Below are 22,770 nucleotides of genomic sequence, written 5' to 3'. Positions count from 1 at the left end.
GTAATTGTTTATAACTCAGTTATGTAGCAGAGTAATTGGGTCAGATTTTTCATCTTTGCTTCCACCATTAAGGACACAGAGAGAGTCCGCAAACATTGATGATGTAAGTTTCACACAGGTACACGTGCAGAGGGGCCATAAAAGCCTCACTATTACACAACCAGCTCTTTTTAAAGCAATAGAATCTCCTCCTCGACCGCAGTCTATGTGTGCCTCTTTAACAGCTTTCATCCTAGAGTGCACTTTAAACGGTATGTTGAAGGCTTCCTTATCGAACTGGCTTTAAGAATGAATTATCAATATGCAGTCCAAAGCTGCTGAACAAACATGCTTTTTTTTTTATTACAATGTGTGTTTTCATTTATAATACTTGTATTTTTAGATTACTTTTCCACAATGGCAAAACACAACATCAGCCTTTTGATCGCCATAGTGCTGGCATTGCTCTTCTTCATCATCACTATGGTGTTCACTGCTCTGGCAGCGTCGGGAATACGTAAGTCCAAGATTTAATGCATCATTTTGTGATATAGCTATTCACTGTACAACTGTATGAATAACATTGCATCTTTTGACCTTGTCAAAATAAGTTTAGAAAATAATTTTGCATCTGTTCAGCTCTGATTTTTTAAATATGTATTCCAAAGATCCATTTTTGGAGTCCACCGGTAACATCTCAGATGAGTTTACAACCGAGATCACACCAGCAGGATGGACCTTTACTATCTGGTCGATCATTTACATCTTTCTGGCTCTAGTGTTGGTCTACGTCCTCTCCGGCATCTTTAGGAAGTGAGAACCTAAATTTAATTTTCATGGTTATCTCTTCCCTTGATTGTATCTGGTTTGGTGACCTAAACATTTCCCCCTCTGTGATTTTCTTTCTTTAGGAACGCATATGGTTACGTCTACTGCAGCCCACCTATTTTGCCACATGGATTTTTTGCAGCTTGGTGCTTGAATCTGGCCTCAAATACTGCATGGTTGTTCCTGTGGGACAGAAAGTGAGGAAGGACATTTTCTTCATTTACTGCAGTTTATTTCATAGTCATGAGGAAACCATGTTTGATTAGTTGTTACAAGCAAACAGACTGGCTGTAAGTGCATGACTGAGCATGCAGAAAAACAACACAGGCTGAGTCTCGATTCCACTGGCTCCCAACCTGGGGGTCCCCAACTCCACTGGAGGTCACCAAAGCTTGGTTGTTCTATATTGTATTTAGCATAGTCAAGGGTCACCAGTTTACTCACTGATAGAAAAGGGGACTCCACCTAAATTAAGAATCCCAACATGTTATGTCTATGGCCTACATAGTTCAATCAACATCATTAAACACGAGCTTCTTTCTCTTATAGTGAGAAATCAGCGAGGTAAATCTCAAACTTGTGATGTCATCAAGTATAGAGTCTGGAGCACCATAGACAGTGATTATGAGGCTGATTTTGTGGAGCCACAGGATGTTTGTTTTCTTTTTCACACCCAAATGAGCTTTCTGCACCCATATAGTCAGAGCATTTCTCTGGGTGCTCTCACTGTCATCTGGAACCATTCATTGCCCGTGGAGCATCTTCAGATTTTATACCCTATGCATCACAATTTTGAATTCTAGCACTCTAATTTAGGGATTTTGAAGAGAGTTGTTCATGTTTACTGATATTTTTGTACTGTCTTAGTTCATAGAAAAATAGGTGTAGTTCCCCTTTAAGAAAAAAGCTCGGGAACCACTGCTCCAGTCAACCTGACGTTGGTGTCTTTGAATGTGGGAGGAAACAGGAAGAAAACCGCAAGGTCATAGGGTTAAATATGGGTCATCACCTAAAACTGATAAGATCACGGAGGCATGACTGCATAGGGAACAAATTTAGTGACAACGTGGAGGAATTTTGGGAGGATACTGTATATTTCAGACATACAGCTACTGTAAACAGATGTATCATTCTGTTTCTCCACATTGGAATATTACTTTTATTTGTATATATTTGTTATCTGTTTCTTGGAATTGTATTTATACCTAATCTAGCTGTTTTTCCTGATTTGAGTCAAGGGTCTATGTTGTACAGATTATAAAGCCTTAAGAGGCAAATTTGTGGTGTTTGATTTTAGGCTATGAAAACAGTAGGAAATCCACAGAAGTCACATGGTGCATGTGACTTGATAACACCAAGACTGAAATGATTACATTTTCTGGCATACCATTTTCCTGCAGGCATGATCACTGTGATAAAATATACATTATTCTATTTCTCATCCTCACAGGTTGATGCTTATTGCACTGGTTTTCCTCATCCTGATCGCCTTGACCAACTACGCGATGATAATCTTCTCCTGCCACGGTCTGCACAGCTATGGCGCCTGGCTCAACAAGTACCACAAAGTAGACCTGTGGCTTCACCGTGTGTTGGTGAGCTTGGCTGCTCAACTGCAACTTGTGTCCATCACCAACTCTGCACGTCTCTGCATTAAAGTCGTGTCTGTTGTCTCTGACAGGTTCAGAATGGTGTCGCCATATATGCAACATGGACAACCATTGCATCCATCATTAACCTGGCCATCGTGCTGACTAATGATGCAAACATGTACCCAACAGACGCTGCCACCGCCGCGCTGGCTGTTTTGGCTGCAGTGTTGTTTGTGTGGTGCGTGCAAAGGAGAAAATTCTGCATTACCTTTAATAAGTTTGTTAAAAAACATGTCTGGAGCAAATGTGTTGTATGTCTCGCAGGTTCATGCTGGAAAACTTTGTCCTTGACAAACACGTGAGGTACATTATCACCACTTACCTCGTTGTGATCTGGGCGCTGACGGGGGTGTTCATGAAGAAACAGGATGCTGTAATTTCTATTGTCAATAGCAACTTCATTGGTGAGGAACTACTTCATGTCTTATTACACAACTCTACAAATATTGCATGGACTGTGAATGATCTGTTAACAGTTACAGGGTTCCCCACCAGTATGCACACTTTAATACTTCCCTCTGACATTTATCTCTCCACTATAGATGGACTGTTGGGTGTAGCCTGTACCTTGTTTGGTGGACGCATGTTTTTGGTCATCTGGAGGCACATTAAATTTCCATTTTACGAAGACATCAACGTAGACAACATGTCTCCGATGGAGGTCGCTGAGAAGCAGAAGAAGATATTTATGTAAGACTGTTGAAGGAATATTTTAATGAAAAACCTTTCTGTATCATGCATTATTGTTTCTGTAACGTATGAGATGAATTTCTAAATGCTTTGTATATATTGCAATGTAGAGTTTTTGATTAAGTTGTCTCACTTAATTGTCAGTACATTGTGTACTCAAACTGCACTGAGTCGTAATAATGTGCTAAAATTTTTCAATTTACCTGCTTTTTCACATAAATATGAAAATAGATGGTTAATATTTGTTTTTATTCATGTGTTTTAACTTTTATTTTGTACAGTGTTAAAAATAAAACATTGCTTGCTCTCAATTTTACACTTCTGTGGAATGATTTGTTTTCTTCATTGAACTCCTCTAAAACATGAGCCTTGCGCCATATAAATGTAACAATATACTGTGTTTAAGTGGCTTTAGTTGTCCACGGATCTCCCCGCTTGATCTACAGCCATCTTGACGCCTTTTCTGCGGCGTCAGTGATGTTCTTGATGGCTCTCCTTGTGTGCAGTCCCTTCACTCCCAGCCTCTTGAGTGCCCTAATGAAAGACTGGCAGACGAATCCTCTGCATCCAGCACATAGGGTTGCATCGGGTCCGCCATCCCCTGCTTCGGCACTCGTCTGCCAGATCCTTATATTTGGCCCTCTTCCTTTTCAAAGGCCTCCTCCGTCCAGTCTTCCCAGGGAACAGTCAACTCCAGCAGGACCACTTGTCTTGATGTTTCTGACACCAGCACCATATCTGGCCTGAATGTGGTCTCTGCGATGTTCTCTGGGAATTTAAGCTGTCTCCCCAGGTCGAGCTTCAGCTGCCAGTCCCGAGCTGTTGGCCCCCTTCTCTTGTAAGGACTGAAAACAACACAGTGGAAATAGATTAAGAAATACACAAAGTGCAAACTGTTGGTGGTTGTCCATGCACAGATGTAGATTTCAGGGGGGGTGCAGGGGACATGTCCACCCTCAATATTTGGAGCATGTGCATTTGTCTCCCACAATAAAAACATGAAGGTACAAGAGGACTTTTTGAGAAAACTAAGGACATCCATCCATCCATTTTCAGACGCTTATGTGGGGCCGGGTCACAGGCGCAGCAGGCTAAGCAAAACACCCCAGATGTCCCCCCAGAAACGGTTTCAAGCTCCTCCTGGGGGACCCCAAGGTGTTCCCAGACCAGATGAGCGTGTTCTGGGTCTGCTGTGGGGCCTCATCCAAACTGAAGACATTGACACCATAAATTGATGCAGAGGAAAGGCACAAATTGGTGCATAAAAAATAAAAAAATAAGAGTTTAATGCTCAAAATGTCATATATTTCCCCCCCAATGTTGAAGCGAAACCTCCACCCTCGTGTCCATGTTTGTTTTGGTACAAGCACACGCGACAATTGGCCCTCAGGCTGGATCTGCGGTGTCGTTCAGGGTGTCTAGTGTTTTTTATGCAATCAGAAGGTTTTGCTCTGTCCTGACTGTCAAAGAAAAAAAATGTGCAAGTTGTTGTGTGGACTTTGTACTTACAGGAACTATAAAGTCAGATCCTGCCTAATACTGAGAAAGCATTGATGAAATCACCTGTTCTACGTCTAATTTAAAGCACTGTCAGATAAAAGTGGCTCAATTCATGGTGAGACGAATAGCCACAAAAACAAGGATTACTTTTTAGGGTTGAACTTGATGTCTCCATCTCACTTAACAAGAAAATTAGATTTTTAGGCTTTCGTATCCCAGCATGGTTTCAAATGTTTGTTTCTAGGGTGAATAAACTGTCATTCATTTGTGAGTAACCTACATGAATGCATTTCATTACTATAGATCATATAGGGGGAAACAGTTTGTCAGTAGTTTATTATTCTCTGCACTATGGCAGAAATGTATACAAGATAAGAGGCGCACGTGATGATCCGAGTGGTCGTAAAACTCGCTCTTACACAACTGGCTATTGTATAAAAAAGGCAGCGGCCCGTCCTCTGCGCAGTTTCTCTGGACCTTCACACTGATGACTCAGCTCACACACAGACAGGCAAAGAAAGGTATGGTGTGTCTTGTTTGGCATTATCGTGTCATTGTCATGTGGGCACTCTTTTTGATTTGCTACCACAGTTTTATTATCCTGGAGGAAGCTCAGCGTGCAGCAGTGGCACGTGGACCTTAGTTTTGATGCCCGATTTAAGTCGTTGATATTTGTATTTTGAAAATATTGTAGCCAGAATAACAGACTTTTTAAGAATATTTTTGTGGTGGCAGTCTTCACAAAAGGCAGCTGGTAGTTTCTGAGAATGACACAACTTTATTCTGATTATCATCACTGTCTTGCAAAGGTCAGAGGTCAGGTTCAAATGCAGGCCACCGGCAGTAACAGGAAGGGATAACATATCTCCATCAAGGACACATTTCTTCAAGCAAAACACTATTTGCTCTTCAGTAAAAACCACCACAATGTGCCAAATAATTATTCTGTAAATATAAAGCCATTGAAATCCTTTGATCTATGTGGTTATGTGCAAATGTTTTAAAAATAATTTCTGTTTTTTGCTTTTATTCATCACAGTAGACCACAATGGCAAAACATAATCCTGGACGCCTCGCTGCGATAGTGGTGTCTGTTGCCGGCTTTGCAATAAGCTTGGTGTTCAACGGGCTGTCAGTTGTTGGAGTTGGTAAGTCAAAGCTTGACTTTATGTATGATTGTGACGGGAATGTAAAGCTGTTGGGAAATCACAAATATTAGTTTAACGTGTTACATTCCTCTCCGTTCTCACTCATTATTTGCATTCTTCTCTCGAGGTCCTTATGATACCACCACAGCCAACGTGTCTGCAGTGTTTGACACCCAGATCACACCTTCAGGATGGACTTTCAACATCTGGAGCGTCATCTACGTCTGGCTGACAGCGATGATTGTATACATCGTCGCGGGACTTTGCAGAAAGTTGGGGCCAACTTTTTTAATTCTCTTGTTCAAAAACTTACTGTGTGTTTTCCCTTGTTTTGGGGGGAGGGGATACCAGATATGAGACAAATTTAGGATGCATCATCAGCTGTAAGAGCCACAGAAAAGAACAGCAGCCTAAATTAACAATCTTTTTTTGTAGGAATGGTTATGGCTACGTTTACTGCAGCCCTGCAGTGCTGCCTTATGGATTCTTCATTAGCTGGTGCGTCAATCTTTGTTTCAATATTGGCTGGCTGATCGTTTGGGACAGAGGGTAAGAGTTTCCAGTGGCCCCTGTGGTTATTCTTTGTAAATTAAGCAACCTAATTTAAAATGTCATACATCAGTTCATAATTAAATGTGTGTCTTTCTGCTCGGCCCCACCAAAGAGATATGATTGCTGCACTGGTTTTTCTCGTCTTGGTCATCTGCACAAACTACTCCATGATATTTTTCGTCTGCCATGGACTCCATGTTTATGGAGCCTGGCTAAAAAAATACCACAAAGCAGACCTGTGGCTCCTGCGTGTGCTGGTTAGTATGACAAGCGTGAATGCCCCAGGTTACATGAGCCTATTCCATGCACATGACGTTAAAATAATGTGCTTTAAGTGCACACTGTTTCAACTAAACACCTCTTTAATGCTACATTTGTAGGTTCAGAACGGAGTGATGATCTACACAACATGGACAACCATTGCAACACTAATCAACCTGACCATCGTTCTGACTTATAATGTAGAGATGTCGCCAACGGATGCAGCCACTATCTCGTACTCCCTTTTGGCTGTCGTGTTGCTTATGTGGTCAGTGCTCGTCACTACAAAAACACTAATAAAAGAGGAAATGTGAAAAATCATTACTGCAATTCTGAAGCAAATGTGTTTGTGCTGCGTGCTTCACAGGTTTGTGTTGGAAAACTTTGTCCTTGACAAACACGTGCGGTACATCCTCGTCATCTACCCGGTTGTGATCTGGGCACTGTCTGGAAACCTGGACAAAAACTTTGATGCAGAATCACCCAACCGCAATGGCATCTTCATTGGTGAGACACTGGATTAATAAGTGATAAAAGTGTTGTAATCACAACAGTCTACATCCCATTATCTCTGAAACATGATGGACAGCAAAACACAATATTGATGAAAAAAATGCTGTGACTTTTCAGTAATTACATCCATTGCAAAGCAAATAAAATGTTGCCCTAATGCCTTCAATGTATGAGGAAATCTGTTTAAAGTTGTACTAACTGGGTTTTCTTCTCTTAGCTGTGCTGCTGGCTTTAGCCTGTGCGTTGTTCGTCATTCGGATTGTTTTGGTGATTTGGAAACACATCAAACAGCCCCTCTACGCAGACGCCAGTCCTGAAGCCATGGAACCGACGCAGATTGCTGAAAAGCAGAAGAAGATATTCCGCTAAGCATTTTTATGATATAAGACACTGACACTTGATGATGTCATGTATGACAGAAGACAGCTGTGCAGGTGTTTGGCATTGCTCTGTTGATAATCATGGGAACAAATGTTTTATTTTGTAAATTCTAATAAATTTTTTATCAAATTCTGATTGCATACCGTGTGATTTAAAATGCACTTTTGCATAATTTGCATAGTTAAATAATTAGCAATATGCTTTTCGACTTTGACTGACTGATCTCTGAACTTTTTATGGCTTTTTTGTAACATACTGATTGCTACCATGACACATTAAGCTCTGATAAGGAGACTGTTACAACACCACACAGAGGCGGAGGGACAACACTGTAGTCACCCACCTTTGTATGTATATAACATTTCCCATGGTTTATTAAATGTTAGTTTTATTTCAAAAACCAATTAATGCTCCAACAGTTTCCTCACCAAAACACATTCTGCAATTCATCAGGCATGAAGCCAACTGTTATCATTTCAGCAGCACTGATGATGAACAAGATGAACAAGAATATCATAATTTAAGTAGATATATATACAAGGCCTACCACTCCAAAATATCCAAACATCATAGACATTATCAAATATCATGAGAAGTAAGTGTTATTCTCTACTGTTGTTTGGGTTAAAATCTTTTTCAGAGTATGTTGGGTACAAAAGCTCATTGATCATGCAAAACATATACTATTTGAATTCTTAATATAATAATTTCAAGTATGTTTAATTATCTGAATTATCTCAGTAACTATATCAATATTTTGTAGATTTGAAATCATTTTTGTTAGATTTAAGCATGATTGACCTGTGGAGGGCAGCAAGGTGAAGCTCTAGCTGTGGGCTCAGGCTACCGGAAAAAAACGTAGAAGAAGAAATACAATTATCATTGTCTTTATCGCCCTGAGTAAAGTCTTTCAGGCAGCAAGTCCATGGCAATCCAAGGTTTTGTTCACCAGTAATACGCTCAATCAGTCAGATAGTTGCGTTTATGGTTTACTTTTAATACACTCGAGATTATGTTGGAGTTTAAAGCGCAGACTGCGGATTAGCGTCCGCCAAAGCTCCAATAGTGTTGCCTGAGGAGCCTAACTCAGGGCAAAATGTCCCCAACTTTTCCGAGACGGCGGGTCAATTACAAATTGTCAACAGCGCCATTGTTTTGCTAACGCTAACGCTGGTTATCATTTTCCAACAGCTGGCTCACCAGCTTTATATGTTATAAATGTTATAAATGTTTATACATAATATTAGATTACCTTGTCGTTCCTGACTTTTAAAGGGTGGATACACATAAATGCGTCCCGGAAGCAAACCTTGAAAGAGCAGTTATTGAAAACAAAATGATAGCTAGCTAACTGCTAGCTTCGGTCTCGCTGTCGACTAACGGCGCCGTTAAAAGACAGACACACTAGATTACATAAATGGAGACAAATTACGCTACTTTGGTAAGTTTGAGTTTCTGTTTTCTTTTGTGCTATTGAGGAAAGAGGGCTGAGCGAACATGTTAGTCAACGACAACGGCGGGAGGAAGGGGCTGCTAGTCTGCGACAAATAGCATTACGGTAACAATAACGTTAGTTAGCTAAAACAATCCAACCGCCATGAAATAAATCCCAAACCTCCATGAACATAGTGTTCAGTTTATGTTGGAAAAGTTTCACCTTCATCGTCGTTTTGGAGGCTGCACATTGCGATGCTGTTAAATGGTATTACGTAAAACTGAGAGCTGTTTCTAATATTTTGTCCACTGTGCCGTTACAACAATGATTGTTGCATTACATATATTACGGTAAAGGTAATCGTGACTTGGTGTACCTGATAAACTGAGTGTGATATTTAAGTGATGTTAGCTGGTAATTTCTCATTTAAAAAGTGACCAAATTACAGTCGTCTCTGGTAACTTTCTCCACATCATGTGTCTGTTTACAGAGGAGACCAAAGAGGAAACTCTGCTACCTCACAAACAAGGAAAGGTACGTGTGAAAACTATTCATTCATTATTATTCATTATTCAGTTTGCTTTGTTTGTTCAATCCTGAAACAAGACAACTGAAACTTGGGATTTCTACAAAAAATTTTTTTTACAAACTATTTGTCACGAACGATGGGTGTGAGAAAATGTCAATACATGAATATAGCAGTGTTATGTATTGTGATACTGTATTGATTCCCCAAACTCCATCTATTTTTAATTGTTTACAAGAAAAAAAATTGTGGCAGTGGTTCATTTGTGTTGCATTTAAACCCCCAACTGCTAGATCCTTCAGTGTTGAAATTTATCTTCAGACATTTGACTTCTTCCATACAACACATCACTAGCGCAAACACAAAGAACATAGGCCTATGAAACAGGCAGTCAAAAAGAGAGCTGACATTGACCGTTTTCGTAAAATTAGATTTAAATAAAATCCCAGTTCATTGCCTATCGCAGTGTATTGAATTGTAACCGCTGTGTCATGATACCTATGGCATCACCAGATTTTGCCAATATTTGCCTGTTTGTCTGTCACAAATAATATATATGTTACGTGTTGTTTTTTTCTGTAACATTTTTTTTGGAGTTTAAAATATTTTGTATAACCTGATGTTTGTTTTCAGTCCACCAGAATGGACAGCACCGCAGACATTGGAAGAGATCGATAAGATGTTCGATGACTTGGGTGAGTTGAGAGTGTAATTGCTTCATTTTACTATTTTGCAGTTTGTTTTGCATTTTCATCATGTTAAACTATACTTGACTATCTTTTCAGATCCATCATCACATATTATTGATGACCTATCACACCCATGTCCTCTGCTCCAGACCTTTGATATGGAGTGTGAGAGAATAGCTTCGCCAGTCCCACAGGAAGTACACTTAAAGGAAGAACTTCCAAAATGTCAAACGGTAATGTTCAGGCAAAATATCTTGAATATCTGAGAGGCAGTTTGATGTCTCGTTGGATGTAGCAGGCAATGGTTGATTTTAACATGCAGAGGTGCTTGCTGAGTGTTGTGTTATTGTTACTGATAAGCAGCTGTTCCCTGCTATGACCTCACATGGGAAAGTCTTGATGAGCCAGTCGTTAAAATCTTTTTTGTTTGTCACATGCTCAACATATCTCTACGTTGTGCAGTAGTTACACAACATTCTTTTTTCTGTTTTTACATTGATTTTACTGTCTGTCAGGCAGTCACAAAATTTCCAAGACACATTGGCATGATGTGGGATGAAATATCCACACTGTGCCTGAATGCTGCAGCTCAGCTAGTGAAACAGAGGTTTTCCACTTTCTGGTTATGTGCTTGTTTATACTCAGCAGCTGTATATGGGCTTTGTGCACCTTTCTTTCATCAGGCAAGATCTGATCCCCCATAGATGTGCTTTTATAATGTATATTTTATAATTCATTAGGATCCTGAGGGAGAGGCACTGCATCCTGCAACAAGCTCACCCAGTCCTAAACTAGACATCGGTAAGAGACTCCAGCCTTGGCCTTTTAAAATCCACGCACAGCAAATATTTGGTCACTCATCCTTTGCTCTTTTTTACAGCAAAGTTTTTCTTGTTAAAGGATGCTTCATTTTTTTTTGCAGATTTGGACATCCCATTCGAAGCACATGGGCCAATGAAGACATCCAGTCCTATTGAAGACAATATGGTGGTGGAACATGTAGAAGAGCTGGACAATGAAAAACACCGGGTTGTGTCCCCAGTTCTCTTTGCGTGTGAGGATGATGAAAAGGAAGAGGCAAATACAGAGCCTCAACCCATCCAGGAACCCCAGTGCAACGGGCATGTCGAAGAGGAGTAAGTAATTAATAATACATTTCATGAAGGAAATAAGATGTTTGTATGAAGTGTAGGAGTCTATTGTCGACACTTACATCAGGAGCAAGTATGTTTTTACTTGTTAACTGACAGCATGTTTCTTTCTTCTAGACCTGAGTTGGAGTCTCCTCCAAGTAAGGTCTTTCTTAGCAAACCTGAGAGGTCAAGTCGCAAAAACAAGGTGGAGGGATTGTGGTAAGAGCCTCTCTAATTCTCAAAGTTATGATAAGCTGGCTGCAAGCACACAAACAGTCTGTCAGCACCTGATGGATTGCAATACAGAACACAAATAGCGATAGAAGTGTGAAGGGTTCCTAATTGTGTTTTGATGTTTGACCTTTATTTTCTCTGATACCTGTATTACTCATTTGGATGTTTACATTATTAGATTTTTTACTTGGGTGCATGTGATGAATGTCTACTTTTTGCAGCAGCAGCAAAGACAGTCAGCCAGTCAAAGAAAAAACACCCAAGAAACCTCGAACACCTGTTTTGGAGGGCAAAAGAAAAACACCAAGGTAAGAAGTGATGACTTTTTAATGTGTAGTTGCAGTTATTTTTGTGCTTTCACTTTAGATCCGGTGATCTCACAATACTGGATATCTGGTGCCGATATTTATATCAGCATTTATTACCTGGTGGTAGAGGTGGTAAAACTAAAAATGTAAGCCAGTCCCAGATTCATGCGTGTTCACTATATTTGCACTTTTTCAACGCTGTATCAGCAGTTTTCATTACCTCTTTTTGGATATCTGCTGTTTACAGTCTGGGACCCGGTCGCTATTTTTATAGAAAAGTTGATCTCACTAACGTGCTGTGCTCAGGAACTTCTCAAACTCAGCAAAATAAGAATTGAATAAGGAAATACGGGCATAGGGCAGAGTCTGTGCATATAAATACACCACCACACATTTGTATTGGGTCATAAGTGATGGCTGAGAGTGGTTCCTTTGAAAATTCTTTGCTTATGCATTGTTTTTTTAGGGAAATCCTGCGTAGTTTAGATGTATTATTTTCACACTGTGTACGCATGCCACATGCATTGTATAAGTAACCTGTGGCAGAATGTAAGAAATGCATAGTTAAAACATAATATATTGTTGTGTAACAGTAACCTAACTGGAAATTACATTATTATTATTAATACCTTTAGGGTAAAATGACATTTATTTTTACTTTTGTTTACTCCCAGGCGAGAAAATGTTGACCCACCTGTGTCAGTGGAGAGACAGGAGCCTGAACTCGCAGCTCCTAAAAAAGATTCAGAACGTGTTAACATGCAGCCGTCAGTGGAGCTCAACCGTGTGGAAAAGGACATGACCGCTTTCCTTAAGAAGCTTAGGGACTCTGCACAGCCCAGACCTGTATGGTGAGTTGTGATAAGAGTACACCTTAATGTATTTTGTAACTATGGTGTCTTCCTATTGAAAAATTGAAAATACCAAAATGTGTTTACAAAGTAACTGCTGGTTTACTTCAACATACAAACATAAAATCATTTATTTAACTTTTTTGTAGTTCCAGGAAGTCTGTGTCACCAGTGAAAGTGCCCACTCCTCTTCCTGAGCCAGACGATGATTTCCTGATCCTGGAAGATGACAGACCTCTTTGGTTTTCCATTCCAAGTAAGACTGCCACCAGCAAGAAACAGAGACAGAGCAAAACGTCCAGCACCGACAGAGACAGCTCGACGGACAGGGGCACGAAGGAGAGCCCACTGGAGACTGCACAGACACAGCAGGAATCTGAACAGGCGAACAGCAAAGTGGGAAGTCAGACTGTCAGTCAGAAAACAAAGAAGGTGAAGAGGAAAGAGAAGAACAAGGAGGTGACCGAGCCTGGAAGTGATGAGGAGGAATTGCCCAGGCCGGAGGATCTTCCTGCGGGTGACTTGAGGGAAGAAGAGAAACCAAACAAAAAGAGACGACTGAAGAAGGTACCATCTAAAGAAAGAGACAAGGAAGAGGAGCAGCCTAAAGACACAGCCAGCAGGAAAACAGATGAAGAAAAACCCACTCTGAAAAGGGAAAAGAAAGCTCAGAAGTCTTCGGATGTTAAAAGATCCAAGTCTGTAAAAGATGGGAATGAAAATGCCAAGACAAGCAGGTCTAAGTCATTAAAGGGGGCCAGAAAAGTGACGCAGGGATCTGATGCGGTAAAGGAGACAATGTATGCAGAGGCTGGGAAGGAACAAAGTCAAAGCATGGAGGAGCACGCAGATGCTGAAGACCTGGGTCCTCTTTCAGGTAAGGGCCTCCTATGTCTTGACGTTGAATCTTTCTGTGAGTTATAATTACAGGTCAGTCAGTGTAAATGTCTCTAAATGTAAATGCTGCTGTTGTAAATCCCAAGTGTTGATAGATTACATCAACATTTGGGAATAGAACAACTGTTTTAAAGCTGGAAACTAAAAAGAGGTTACTTTGAGCATCTCCTTGAACATCTATACAGCATTATACATTTATATCTTTTTTCCCACAGACGAAGAACACATTAACTCTGAAGCACAAACAGAAAAGGATGTAGCAGGTGGAAAGGACAAACACAGCAAACTACCGGCTGTGTCTGAAGAGAGTTCACCCGAAGACTGTCGGACTCCTGGGAGGAGGAAAAGGAGGCGGCCTGGAGAGTGGTGGCTGAACCATCAGACCACAGAGGAAACAAAGGTGACAGACACCCAGTCGACACCAAAGAAGTCAAAGCCGTACAACAAAGAGCCCAGCGCAGCAGTCCCCTCACCTGTAAAGATGAAGAAGGACAGAGTTTTAAAGAAAGGAAATCAGACACAGCCTGTGCCGTCATCCAGTCAAAAGACAAATAAAGCTAGAGAAAAGAAAACCACACAGAAGAAAAACAGGAATGCAAGAAGAGACAAACCGGACAAAGTGTTTCACACGATTGAGGCTGAGCAGAGTGAAGGGCGGGAGCAGCTGGAGATCCTGGACCAGGGCCTGGATGTGGAGTCCAGTCCTTTGGTCCTCACACGGAGAGACCACAGCTTCCACTCGGGTGAGTTCAGCAGTGGAGGAGGCGGCGTTTTATGAGGTTCTCATCAATAGTCACTGTATTACCTACAGCTGATGGTGGTCGGCACGTTCCCAGTTTGCCAGTCCCAGTTTTGCCCAAGCAGGCAGGAGTAATGCTGTGGACAGGGGCAGCAGAACATATTTTAGCCATGTAAAAAGTTCCACCTGGAAAGAATCAATATCATTTTAAGAGTAGGCTATATTTAGAATATTTTCACCGCTTTATCTTGATATTAGATAGCGATTTCCGACTCGTTCAAGCACTTTGAGTTACGGCTAAAATCTGTTTTGTGTTTTTAGCGAGGTACAAATAATACCTGTATTTGAGTTTTGTAAACCTAAAAACCAAGCGATAAGTTACTCACTAATATGTGATGTTTTACAGGTGAGCAGGTATTTCCGAGAGCATACCATCACGCCTCCAGTGAAAAACTGTCCATCACACCAGCGCCTGTCTCTTCCAGAAGGCCTAGGGAGCAGGTCAGGGCAGCTGAATCAAACAGGCGGAGGAGGAAACCTCCCGGGAACTGGTGGGCTGTCAATGATGTGTCCGAGGACATCTCCTCGCAGCAGGAGCCCAAACCTCGTAAGGAAAGAAAAAAGCAGTCCAAACAGAGCAGGTCTCCTCGACTTGGGACTCCCAAAAACGGCAACATGGCAGTCTCGTCAAAACCACCAGGGGGAACTCCGGTGCCTCCTCTGAAACCGACGACTGTCAAACGCTCTCTGGCCATGGTTAAAGACATTTTCACCTCAGCTGTGGAGACCCCGACTGTGATCAGCAGCAGAGAGACAGTTCAGAAGAATAAAAGACATAAAGCCAGTGCATATCCTGCCAAGGACGTCACTGTGACTGACTGTGCAACATTCAATAAGTCTGACAGAGATATTCTCAGTATGGATGCTGGTGAGCACAACAGCCCTGTAAATCATGAGGCCCCACAGGACAGACAGTCAGAGGACAGGTAAGAAACAGCTTAAATGTTGAAACTCTTAACACCTCCCTTTATAAATTGTTTTCATTATTATTATTTATTTATCTTCAATTATTATTTGGCAGGTTAAAACTCTTCAGAAGTGGGCCGTCCTCCATGATTGAGCTGCAACAGTATGAGGAAGAGGATGATGATGACTTGAGTATGTTTTTAAACATTATATATAGATTTATATATTTGCCTCACTTACCCCTTTATTTTAAGTGTACAGATAAAGTATACAAATCTAAAACACCACTCCTTGTTTTGCCAAGTTTATGATGAAAAACCTCAATTATTATGAATAAGGAATGAATAATAATCATTGATTTACTATAAATATGCTCCTGTAGCTTAACAATCCCTCCAGGTTGTTGTGCAAATGTTAACACAAATTCAGCCAATCCCTGTGAACTCTGTGCGACCTTGCAGTTTTGTCCAATTACAGCAACTTCACCGCAGATTTTACGGATTAAATATGACTATGAACGACAAATATTCAGTCCTTGATTGTGTGTATACTAAATTGTGAAAACTTTGAATTTTCTAATTGATCACCAAGCCATCCCTTTGTTTCAGGTCCGCCGCTACCCAGAGTCTCTGCTGCTCTCTCCATATCAGATCTGTGTGCTCCTCCCCTAAAACCGCTGGTGTTACAGCCCAAGGATAAGGCCAACCTGGCAGAGTGGTTTCAGAGTCTCTGGCCTGTTGACAGTAAGAGAATATAGTCCCTGTATTTTCAATGACTATAGAGAGAAAAGTAAAAATGAAAATGGTATTTGAGGGATCAGGCTGTGTGAATGTGGGCTATTCTTTCTTTAAAGGAAGAACAAGTCACAAAAGTGTCACTCGGCAAGCCCAGATGTGCCTAGTGTTGTTTACTTGCATCTGTTATGGAGCTGAGCATGTTTTAAGTTACTCCAAGAAAAAGTTTCAGACCTGTTTACATTGTTATTTACAGTGTGTTGCGTGTTATGACAGTGTTACTTAGATTCCCCTTACATTCTGTGTGAAGGAAGAACTCTTTGCAGCCCAGTAGTTTTGGTAATTAAAATGAAATTAAATTTGGAAGTGAGATCAAACAACCCAGGAACACTACACTCACAAAATGACCATTCATAAATCAACTAGTCATGCCATGTTAAAACTTTCTGTCATACCATTAAGTATGTCAGAAAGCGATCCAGTGTGTCTTGATACATAGTATGTAAAATGCAGTATGCCAAAAAAAAACCATTCCACTGGGGGCGGCTGTGGCTCAGGAGACAGAATGGGTCGTCCACATATCAGAGTGTCCTTGGGCAAGATACTGAACCTGATGGCTATTTCATCAGCGTGAGAATGGTGACTGAGTAGCAGGTGGCTTCATGTATGGTAGCCTCAGCCACCCATGTGTGACTGGGTGAATGTGATGAAGTGTAAAAGCACTTTGAGTGGTCGGGAGGCTAGAAAGGCGCTATACAAATGCAGTCCATTTACCGTTACTGCAGTCAGTTGCATTCTACATTCTGCAAACCAGCATGCTATTCTGACTATGCTGACCCACAATCCTCGGATCCACGATACCTCACATGAGCTGAGCTACAAACACATGACAGCTTGACACCTCTTTGACAGCTGTCAGAAGCCGCAATGACGGATGACAGCGCATTCAAGACACTGATGACCAGAGGCATAGTAATAAAGGAATATAATTTTTTAAGTGAACAAAATAATCATTAAGATTGCAACAAAAAGATACAACTGAAAATAGCGGACAGAGAACTACACACACTGCAAAGTAACAGCAGCAGAGCATTTTGGGTTGACTCCCGTTTCTGGCAAGCCTGGTGAATGGTATTTTGTTTTACTTCCAAGGTAACAGATGTATGAGCAAGAGGGTCAAAGGTCAGGGTGCAATGTTATGAGGTAGTAGGATGTCCCGAATTTGTGCATGCTGCATGCAACAGTACATACTTTGTAAGGGCAGCTGCAGTACATACTGAAAGTAAAAAGAGAAAGTATGTGATTCTGAACGCAGCTCCAGTTGTACTCGCATGCCTTCATGGAAAGCGGTGGACACACTGATTGATTTGAGAGCACATTTAACAACATCAAAACTATCAAAACATTCATTTACAAAACTCGCACATCTCGTGCAGTATAATCCAAACACATACGTTTTCGCCAAAACCTTGGTATTTGAATCTGGCCCTGAAGTTTCAAATCCATGTGTTTGGGAAGTACTGAACACACGACTGAATAAATGTGACTTGAATTATACTGCAAGAGTTGTGTGGGCAGTTTGTAAATTAGTGTTTTCATATAGATTTGCTGCTGTTAAATGTGGTCTCCATTAAATCAGTAAATAAATGTGTTTGCTTTTTTCCATGGAGGCATGCGAGAATAATGTTTTCTTCATGGGTTCAAAGTAACACAGCATGACGAACTGATTTTCAAGCGGTCATTTTGTGGGTGAAGTATTCCTTTGATGTATGAGCTAATACACAAAATGATCTTCATAACAGTCATTTCTAATTGCATCAAAATATGTATTTGTATGACTCATTTTCCCACAACAGTGTTTCATATCTTATCTTTCATATCTTTTTTTAAATCGAAACTTTATCTCTGTTATTATCAAAATATTCTTATGAAACAGTATAAAACAGAAGTAATTATTGACCAGACGTGTCATTGATCATTTTTACTGTTTAATATCATTACAGGAGGCGCTGAGATCACTCCAGACCAGTTTGATTGGTATTTCCATCAAGGCAGAGCTATTGGCTTCCTGGTGGACCTGAACTGTGGCTCAATCTGTAACGGAAAAATCCTGCTGGGCTCCTACATGAAGAAGCCTCTGTGGGTGGATCACAGCGCCACGACAGTCAGTACACTTCTCATACACTTGTGATTATGCTCTACTTCTGTGTTAGTTTCATGTCATCTCATTGTCTCCCTTTCTGTCCTGTTGTACATAAGATCTTGAAAGTGTTTAAGTACTAATTATTTCTTTCATTGTTGTGTTTTTAAAGGTTTTTGAATTATTAACAAGCTCTGTGAATGTAGTCATCGACAGCAAGGAGTCCCGCTTCCACCCTGGACAATCCTTTATGGTGCCATGTGGTAAGAATGTAATATTATTACATATATACTGAACAAAAATTTAAAAGCAACACTTCAGGTTTTGCGCCTATTTTTCACAGGTTTAAGGTAAAGATCTGAGACTTTTTATGCTCTCAACAGATATATTTCTCTCGTATTTGGTCACAAATGTGTAAAAATCTGTTAGTGAGTGAAGATAATCCATCTACATGACAGGTACAGCATATCAAGAGGCTGATTAAAGAACATCGTTACTACACATGTGCTCTTTGGGATGGTCACAATAAAAGCTGACTCTTAAATGTGCAGTTTGATCACACAAAAGGAAGTTACAGACGTCTCAAGTTCTTAGGGAGCAAACCATTGGCATGCTGACTGCAGGACTGTCCATCAGAGCTGTTGCCTGTGAGCTGAATGTTCATTTCACGACCATACGCCGTCTCCATTGTTAATTCTGAGAATTTGTCAGCCTCACAACAACAGACCACATGAAACCACACCAGCTCAGGAAGTCCACATTCAGTGTCTTCACCTGTAAGATCCTCTGAGACTGGCCACCTGAACAGTTGATGCAACAAATGGTTTGCACTCCCAAAGAATTTCTGTACAAACTGTCAGAAACCGTCTCAGGGAAGCTCATCTGCATGCTCATCATCACCAGCAACTTGTGCGGCTGAAAGGCCGGGTGGATGTACTGCCAACTTCACAGAAGCAGCACAGGAGACGGCTTGTGGTCATGAAATGAACATTCAGTTCACCGGCAACAGCTCTGGTGATGTAAGAAATATATCAATTTAGTGCATAAAAAACCTTAAACCTGTGATAAATGGGAGCAGAAACAAGAGATGCATTTTGATTTTTAAGTGTATTAAGACAGAATTAAAAACTTGAATTGCATCTTAGTGAACTGCTTCTTAGTAATGTCAAGGTGTCCTTGTGTGACCTTTTAGTGGTAAATGTCCAGATTTAAGATGTATACCTGTAAAAATGTAAAGTGTTCTGTTTGTCTTTGTCACTGTTGTAATGATGTCACTGCTCTGTTCACACAGGACACGCCTACAGCATCCAGAATATCAATGCTCAGCCTGCAGTTGTGTACTTCACCAGGATCCTGGCAGAAAGTTCAGACTGAAGTTGTCAGCTGGATTACCAGCTGCATGTTTCTCAGTAATGACTTGCTCCCCTTAATGTTGAAAATTTTGAGGAAAAAAAAAAGACTGGCGATGTGTGACATTATGTCTGTATATATTTTTTTTTACTTTCTGTATTAAAATTTGAGTTGTAAATATAAAAACATTGGTTAGTGTTTTTATGAACCTGTTTGATCTGAAGCTGTGCTTGTAAAAAAGAAAAACAGTAAAAATGATTTCAAATAAAGTTTTGTGCTTGTTGATATTTTGAGTGTCAGACATTGACACGCATTGTATTTCTGGTGAAGTTTTATGCACCACTTTGTACAAATGACTGTATATAAAGATGGTCGAAGTGTCTTCATGTCCTGCCACTGTACAGAAATGAAATCAAAATATCCCAGATACGGGAGCTGCCATTTTGTGCTGCTGACATCATTTGGAGCCAGAGTCTGCACAGTAGTTATCTCACTGGTATAAAGGGGAAAAAAACAATTTGATAATTCGTATTTTGATTTTTAGTTTGGCCGATGTTCCATCTACTTCTCTATAAGGACAGGCAGGATTCTTGACCTATACTGCAGCCAGCCACCAGGGGGCAATTTAGATGGTTTCATTTTTGAGGAGCTGTCATGTCATTCACTTACTCAGTCTATGATTTAATAATAATAATACACTGGATTTATAAAGCTTTACAGAGAACAGCAACAAAACAGAAAAAACAAAAATGAAATAATCCATAAGAAGGGAAACAATGCAGAGAGGGAGAAGAACACAGTTGTTAGAGTTTGTCGGCAGTTTCAAGAGCCGTGTTTTGAGGGATTTCTTGAAGGTGGAAAGTGAGGGGGAGTCTCTCATGTCAGTGAGGTCCAGAAAGTGGGATCAGCAATGGAGAAAGCCCTGTCCCCCTAGGTGTGGTAGTCAGTCCTGGTGGAGGTAAGAGGAGGTTGGCAGCAGCAGACCTGAGAGTGTGGGTTTGAATTGTACCTTATGGAATTTAAAAAACACTCAAATTGTTGATGCGTTATGAACATCACCTTTTTAGGGGGTCCCTGTGGAGGACTGTGTGCTCTGTAAGGTCGACACACCTGTCTTCCTGTCCAAGTGAGCACAACAGAGGTCAGGGAGACACACTGCATTCCAATCCCCATACTGACATGTATGTCAAATGCAGTGTGCCAAAACCACCAGAATGTTCTACTGCATCCAGTCTGATTTTGTAGTGTGCAAGCCAGCATGGTTCTTTTGGTATTCTGACACACAGTCCTCTGTGCAGCTGAAGGTATGTCACATCAACTGAGCCACAAACAGATGACAGCTCACTGACAGCTGACAAAAACCTGCAGTGACGGATGATTAGTTGATTGGTAATAATAGACATATTAATTTAAGTGTTATGTACTCGTAGGCTTACTTTACGGAGGTGAATATAAAAGGTAAGAATCCACAATTACAATTACACTACAATTATAACGTAATAGTTATGCAAATGATTTGGTGATCTTCTGCCTGTATACAGCTGTTGAAGATTTGCTCAAACTATGGGGCTGATTTTGAAGTCAAATATAACGCCGCTAAGAGCAACATTATGATTGTTAGAAGTAAAGAAGACAGAAAATTTGTATTTCCTGAATTCTTATCTGATATTGCTCTTAAAGTGTGTAATGAGATTAAATATCTTGGCTGTCATATTGTCAATGATTTATCTGAGGATAAATATATCTACAGACAGTGTTGCAAGTTGTATTCAGCATGTGTTCAGTCAATGTGTACAAAGCTCTTTTTAGAATATTTTGTACCCTGCTGAATACTGCCCTCTTGTGGCCCTCCTATAGGAAGTGTAACATGCAAAGACTTAATGTGGCCTATGACGATGGCATGAGACTGCTTCTTAAACTTCCACAATGGTGTAGTGCCAGCCAAATGTTTGTGCATGTTGGGGTGCCTACCTGCTCTGCCTTAACAGGAAATCTTATAGATTGATATTTGTGCCGGTTCTCCTCCTAAATCTGAGGTTCTCTGCTGGATTGCCTCCTCCGGGTTGGGGGAGAGTTACTGCCTCAAATGAAGGGGTTCAAGTATCTCAGGGTCTTGGTCATGAATGAGGGTTAAATGGAGATGGATCGGTGGTTTGGTGTGGCTTCTGCGGTGCTGCAGGTTCTGCACCGGACTGTCGTGGTGAAGAGGGAGCTGAGCCAGAAGGCAAAGCTTTCGATTTATCCATCTACGTCTCACACCTCAACTATGGTCATGAGCTCTGGGTAGTGATTGAAAGAATGAGATTGCAGATACAAGCAGCTGAAATGAGTTTCCTCCGTGGGGTGTCTGAGCTCAGCTTTAGAGATAGGGTACAGAGCTTGGACATCCAGAGGGAGCTTGGAGTAGAGCTGCTGATCCTTTGTGTTGAAAGGGGTCAGTTGAGGTGGTTCAGGCATCTGATCAGGATGCCTCCTGGGCGCCTCCTGTTAGAGATGTTTCCGGCACGTCGCACTGGTAGGAGGCCCTGGGGCAGACCCAGAACACACTGGAGGGATTACATATGTCATCTGGCCTGGGAACACCTTTGGGTCCCCCAACAGGAGATGGAAAGCGTTGCTGGGAAGAGGGATGTCTGCGGTGCTTTGCTTGGCCCGTTGCTCCCGTGACCCAGCTTTGGATGAGCGAATGAAAATGGATAAATGGATGTGCCGGCTCTCTGTCTCAGAAAATGGTATCATCCAGACCTTGGCCAACCCTGAGCTGAGTTCAGTCAGGTTTTCCGACTCTCCAGCTTGTTTGTGGGCGCATGCTGAATGCTGTTTTTTATGTCCAAGATGTTTAAATAAAAGGGTCAAAGTTCAGGGAGCATTGTTATGAAGTAGTTGTATGTCCAAACTGCATGAATACTGCATGCAACAGAGCATACTTTGCAAGGGCAGCTGCTGTACCTACTGAAAATAAAAAAGAACAATGCCAGTCAGAATGCACCCACAGTCTATCGCAGGACTGAGAGTCCATGTTGAGCAGCTCATTCAGAGGGTGTAAGAGCACAAGATATTCAGGACAGTACTCCTCAGAGGTGGGGGCAAGTCATTATTAGGCAAGAAGTTTGCACTCAAGTGCCAAGTCAACTCTCAAATCCTAAACTTAGATTCCCAAACAAGTCATAATGCACTCATCACTAAATGTAATGCCATTTTAACAACAGAGTAATAACTTTGTCAAATTTACAGAAGTCATGAATGCTTTTTAAAAGTTTGTTG

The 22,770-nt window shown here is 41.0% G+C and overlaps 3 protein-coding genes across 4 annotated transcripts; all 3 read left to right on the top strand.

The window, feature by feature from the left end:
• Positions 1–215: 215 nt before the first annotated feature.
• On the top strand, positions 216–3,404 carry LOC125881592 (uncharacterized). The gene is made up of 8 exons (XM_049564777.1): positions 216–251; positions 383–496; positions 648–792; positions 891–1,004; positions 2,258–2,402; positions 2,489–2,637; positions 2,724–2,863; positions 3,002–3,404. Exons 2-8 carry the CDS (start codon positions 397–399, stop codon positions 3,151–3,153), a joined length of 945 nt encoding a protein of 314 aa, XP_049420734.1. The 5' UTR covers positions 216–251; positions 383–396; the 3' UTR covers positions 3,154–3,404.
• A 1,583-nt stretch (positions 3,405–4,987) lies between these two features.
• On the top strand, positions 4,988–7,586 carry LOC125881591 (uncharacterized). Its single transcript, XM_049564775.1, has 8 exons — positions 4,988–5,170; positions 5,689–5,797; positions 5,925–6,069; positions 6,233–6,346; positions 6,462–6,606; positions 6,730–6,878; positions 6,978–7,117; positions 7,341–7,586. The coding sequence occupies exons 2-8, from the start codon at positions 5,698–5,700 to the stop codon at positions 7,490–7,492; spliced, it is 945 nt and encodes a 314-aa protein (XP_049420732.1). The 5' UTR covers positions 4,988–5,170; positions 5,689–5,697; the 3' UTR covers positions 7,493–7,586.
• A 918-nt stretch (positions 7,587–8,504) lies between these two features.
• On the top strand, positions 8,505–19,743 carry si:ch211-161h7.4 (neurofilament heavy polypeptide). Of its 2 annotated transcripts, none has more exons than XM_049564773.1 (17): positions 8,505–8,945; positions 9,430–9,473; positions 10,099–10,160; positions 10,251–10,387; positions 10,895–10,955; positions 11,077–11,290; positions 11,423–11,506; positions 11,746–11,829; positions 12,504–12,680; positions 12,830–13,557; positions 13,793–14,320; positions 14,723–15,302; positions 15,398–15,474; positions 15,891–16,025; positions 18,020–18,180; positions 18,329–18,419; positions 19,448–19,743. In XM_049564773.1, the coding sequence occupies exons 1-17, from the start codon at positions 8,922–8,924 to the stop codon at positions 19,528–19,530; spliced, it is 3,270 nt and encodes a 1,089-aa protein (XP_049420730.1). In that variant the 5' UTR covers positions 8,505–8,921; the 3' UTR covers positions 19,531–19,743. The 2 variants fall into 2 exon arrangements, with proteins under 2 accessions (XP_049420730.1, XP_049420729.1); XM_049564772.1 differs by having other exon boundaries at positions 8,506–8,945; positions 11,743–11,829.
• Positions 19,744–22,770: the final 3,027 nt, after the last annotated feature.

The sequence above is a fragment of the Epinephelus fuscoguttatus genome, linkage group LG21, assembly GCF_011397635.1.
Source record: "Epinephelus fuscoguttatus linkage group LG21, E.fuscoguttatus.final_Chr_v1".
Classification (NCBI taxonomy): domain Eukaryota; kingdom Metazoa; phylum Chordata; class Actinopteri; order Perciformes; family Serranidae; genus Epinephelus; species Epinephelus fuscoguttatus.
Note: the sequence above shows the minus strand (reverse complement) of the source record. Positions and strands in the feature narration are given on the sequence as shown.

What these genes read in the sequence shown, in the direction of transcription:
- si:ch211-161h7.4 (XM_049564772.1), top strand. Translation starts at nt 8,922, where the DNA reads ATGGAGACAAATTACGCTACTTTG. An exon ending in GAGTCTCTGGCCTGTTGACA is followed by an intron (nt 16,026 to 18,019) that starts GTAAGAGAATAT and finishes ATATCATTACAG; the next exon opens with GAGGCGCTGAGATCACTCCA. An exon ending in TGGATCACAGCGCCACGACA is followed by an intron (nt 18,181 to 18,328) that starts GTCAGTACACTT and finishes GTGTTTTTAAAG; the next exon opens with GTTTTTGAATTATTAACAAG.
- LOC125881591 (XM_049564775.1), top strand. Translation starts at nt 5,698, where the DNA reads ATGGCAAAACATAATCCTGGACGCCTCGCTGCGATAGTGGTGTCTGTT. An exon ending in TGTGGCTCCTGCGTGTGCTG is followed by an intron (nt 6,607 to 6,729) that starts GTTAGTATGACA and finishes CTACATTTGTAG; the next exon opens with GTTCAGAACGGAGTGATGAT. An exon ending in GCTGTCGTGTTGCTTATGTG is followed by an intron (nt 6,879 to 6,977) that starts GTCAGTGCTCGT and finishes CGTGCTTCACAG; the next exon opens with GTTTGTGTTGGAAAACTTTG.
- LOC125881592 (XM_049564777.1), top strand. Translation starts at nt 397, where the DNA reads ATGGCAAAACACAACATCAGCCTTTTGATCGCCATAGTGCTGGCATTG. An exon ending in CTCTCCGGCATCTTTAGGAA is followed by an intron (nt 793 to 890) that starts GTGAGAACCTAA and finishes TTCTTTCTTTAG; the next exon opens with GAACGCATATGGTTACGTCT. An exon ending in TTGTTCCTGTGGGACAGAAA is followed by an intron (nt 1,005 to 2,257) that starts GTGAGGAAGGAC and finishes TCATCCTCACAG; the next exon opens with GTTGATGCTTATTGCACTGG.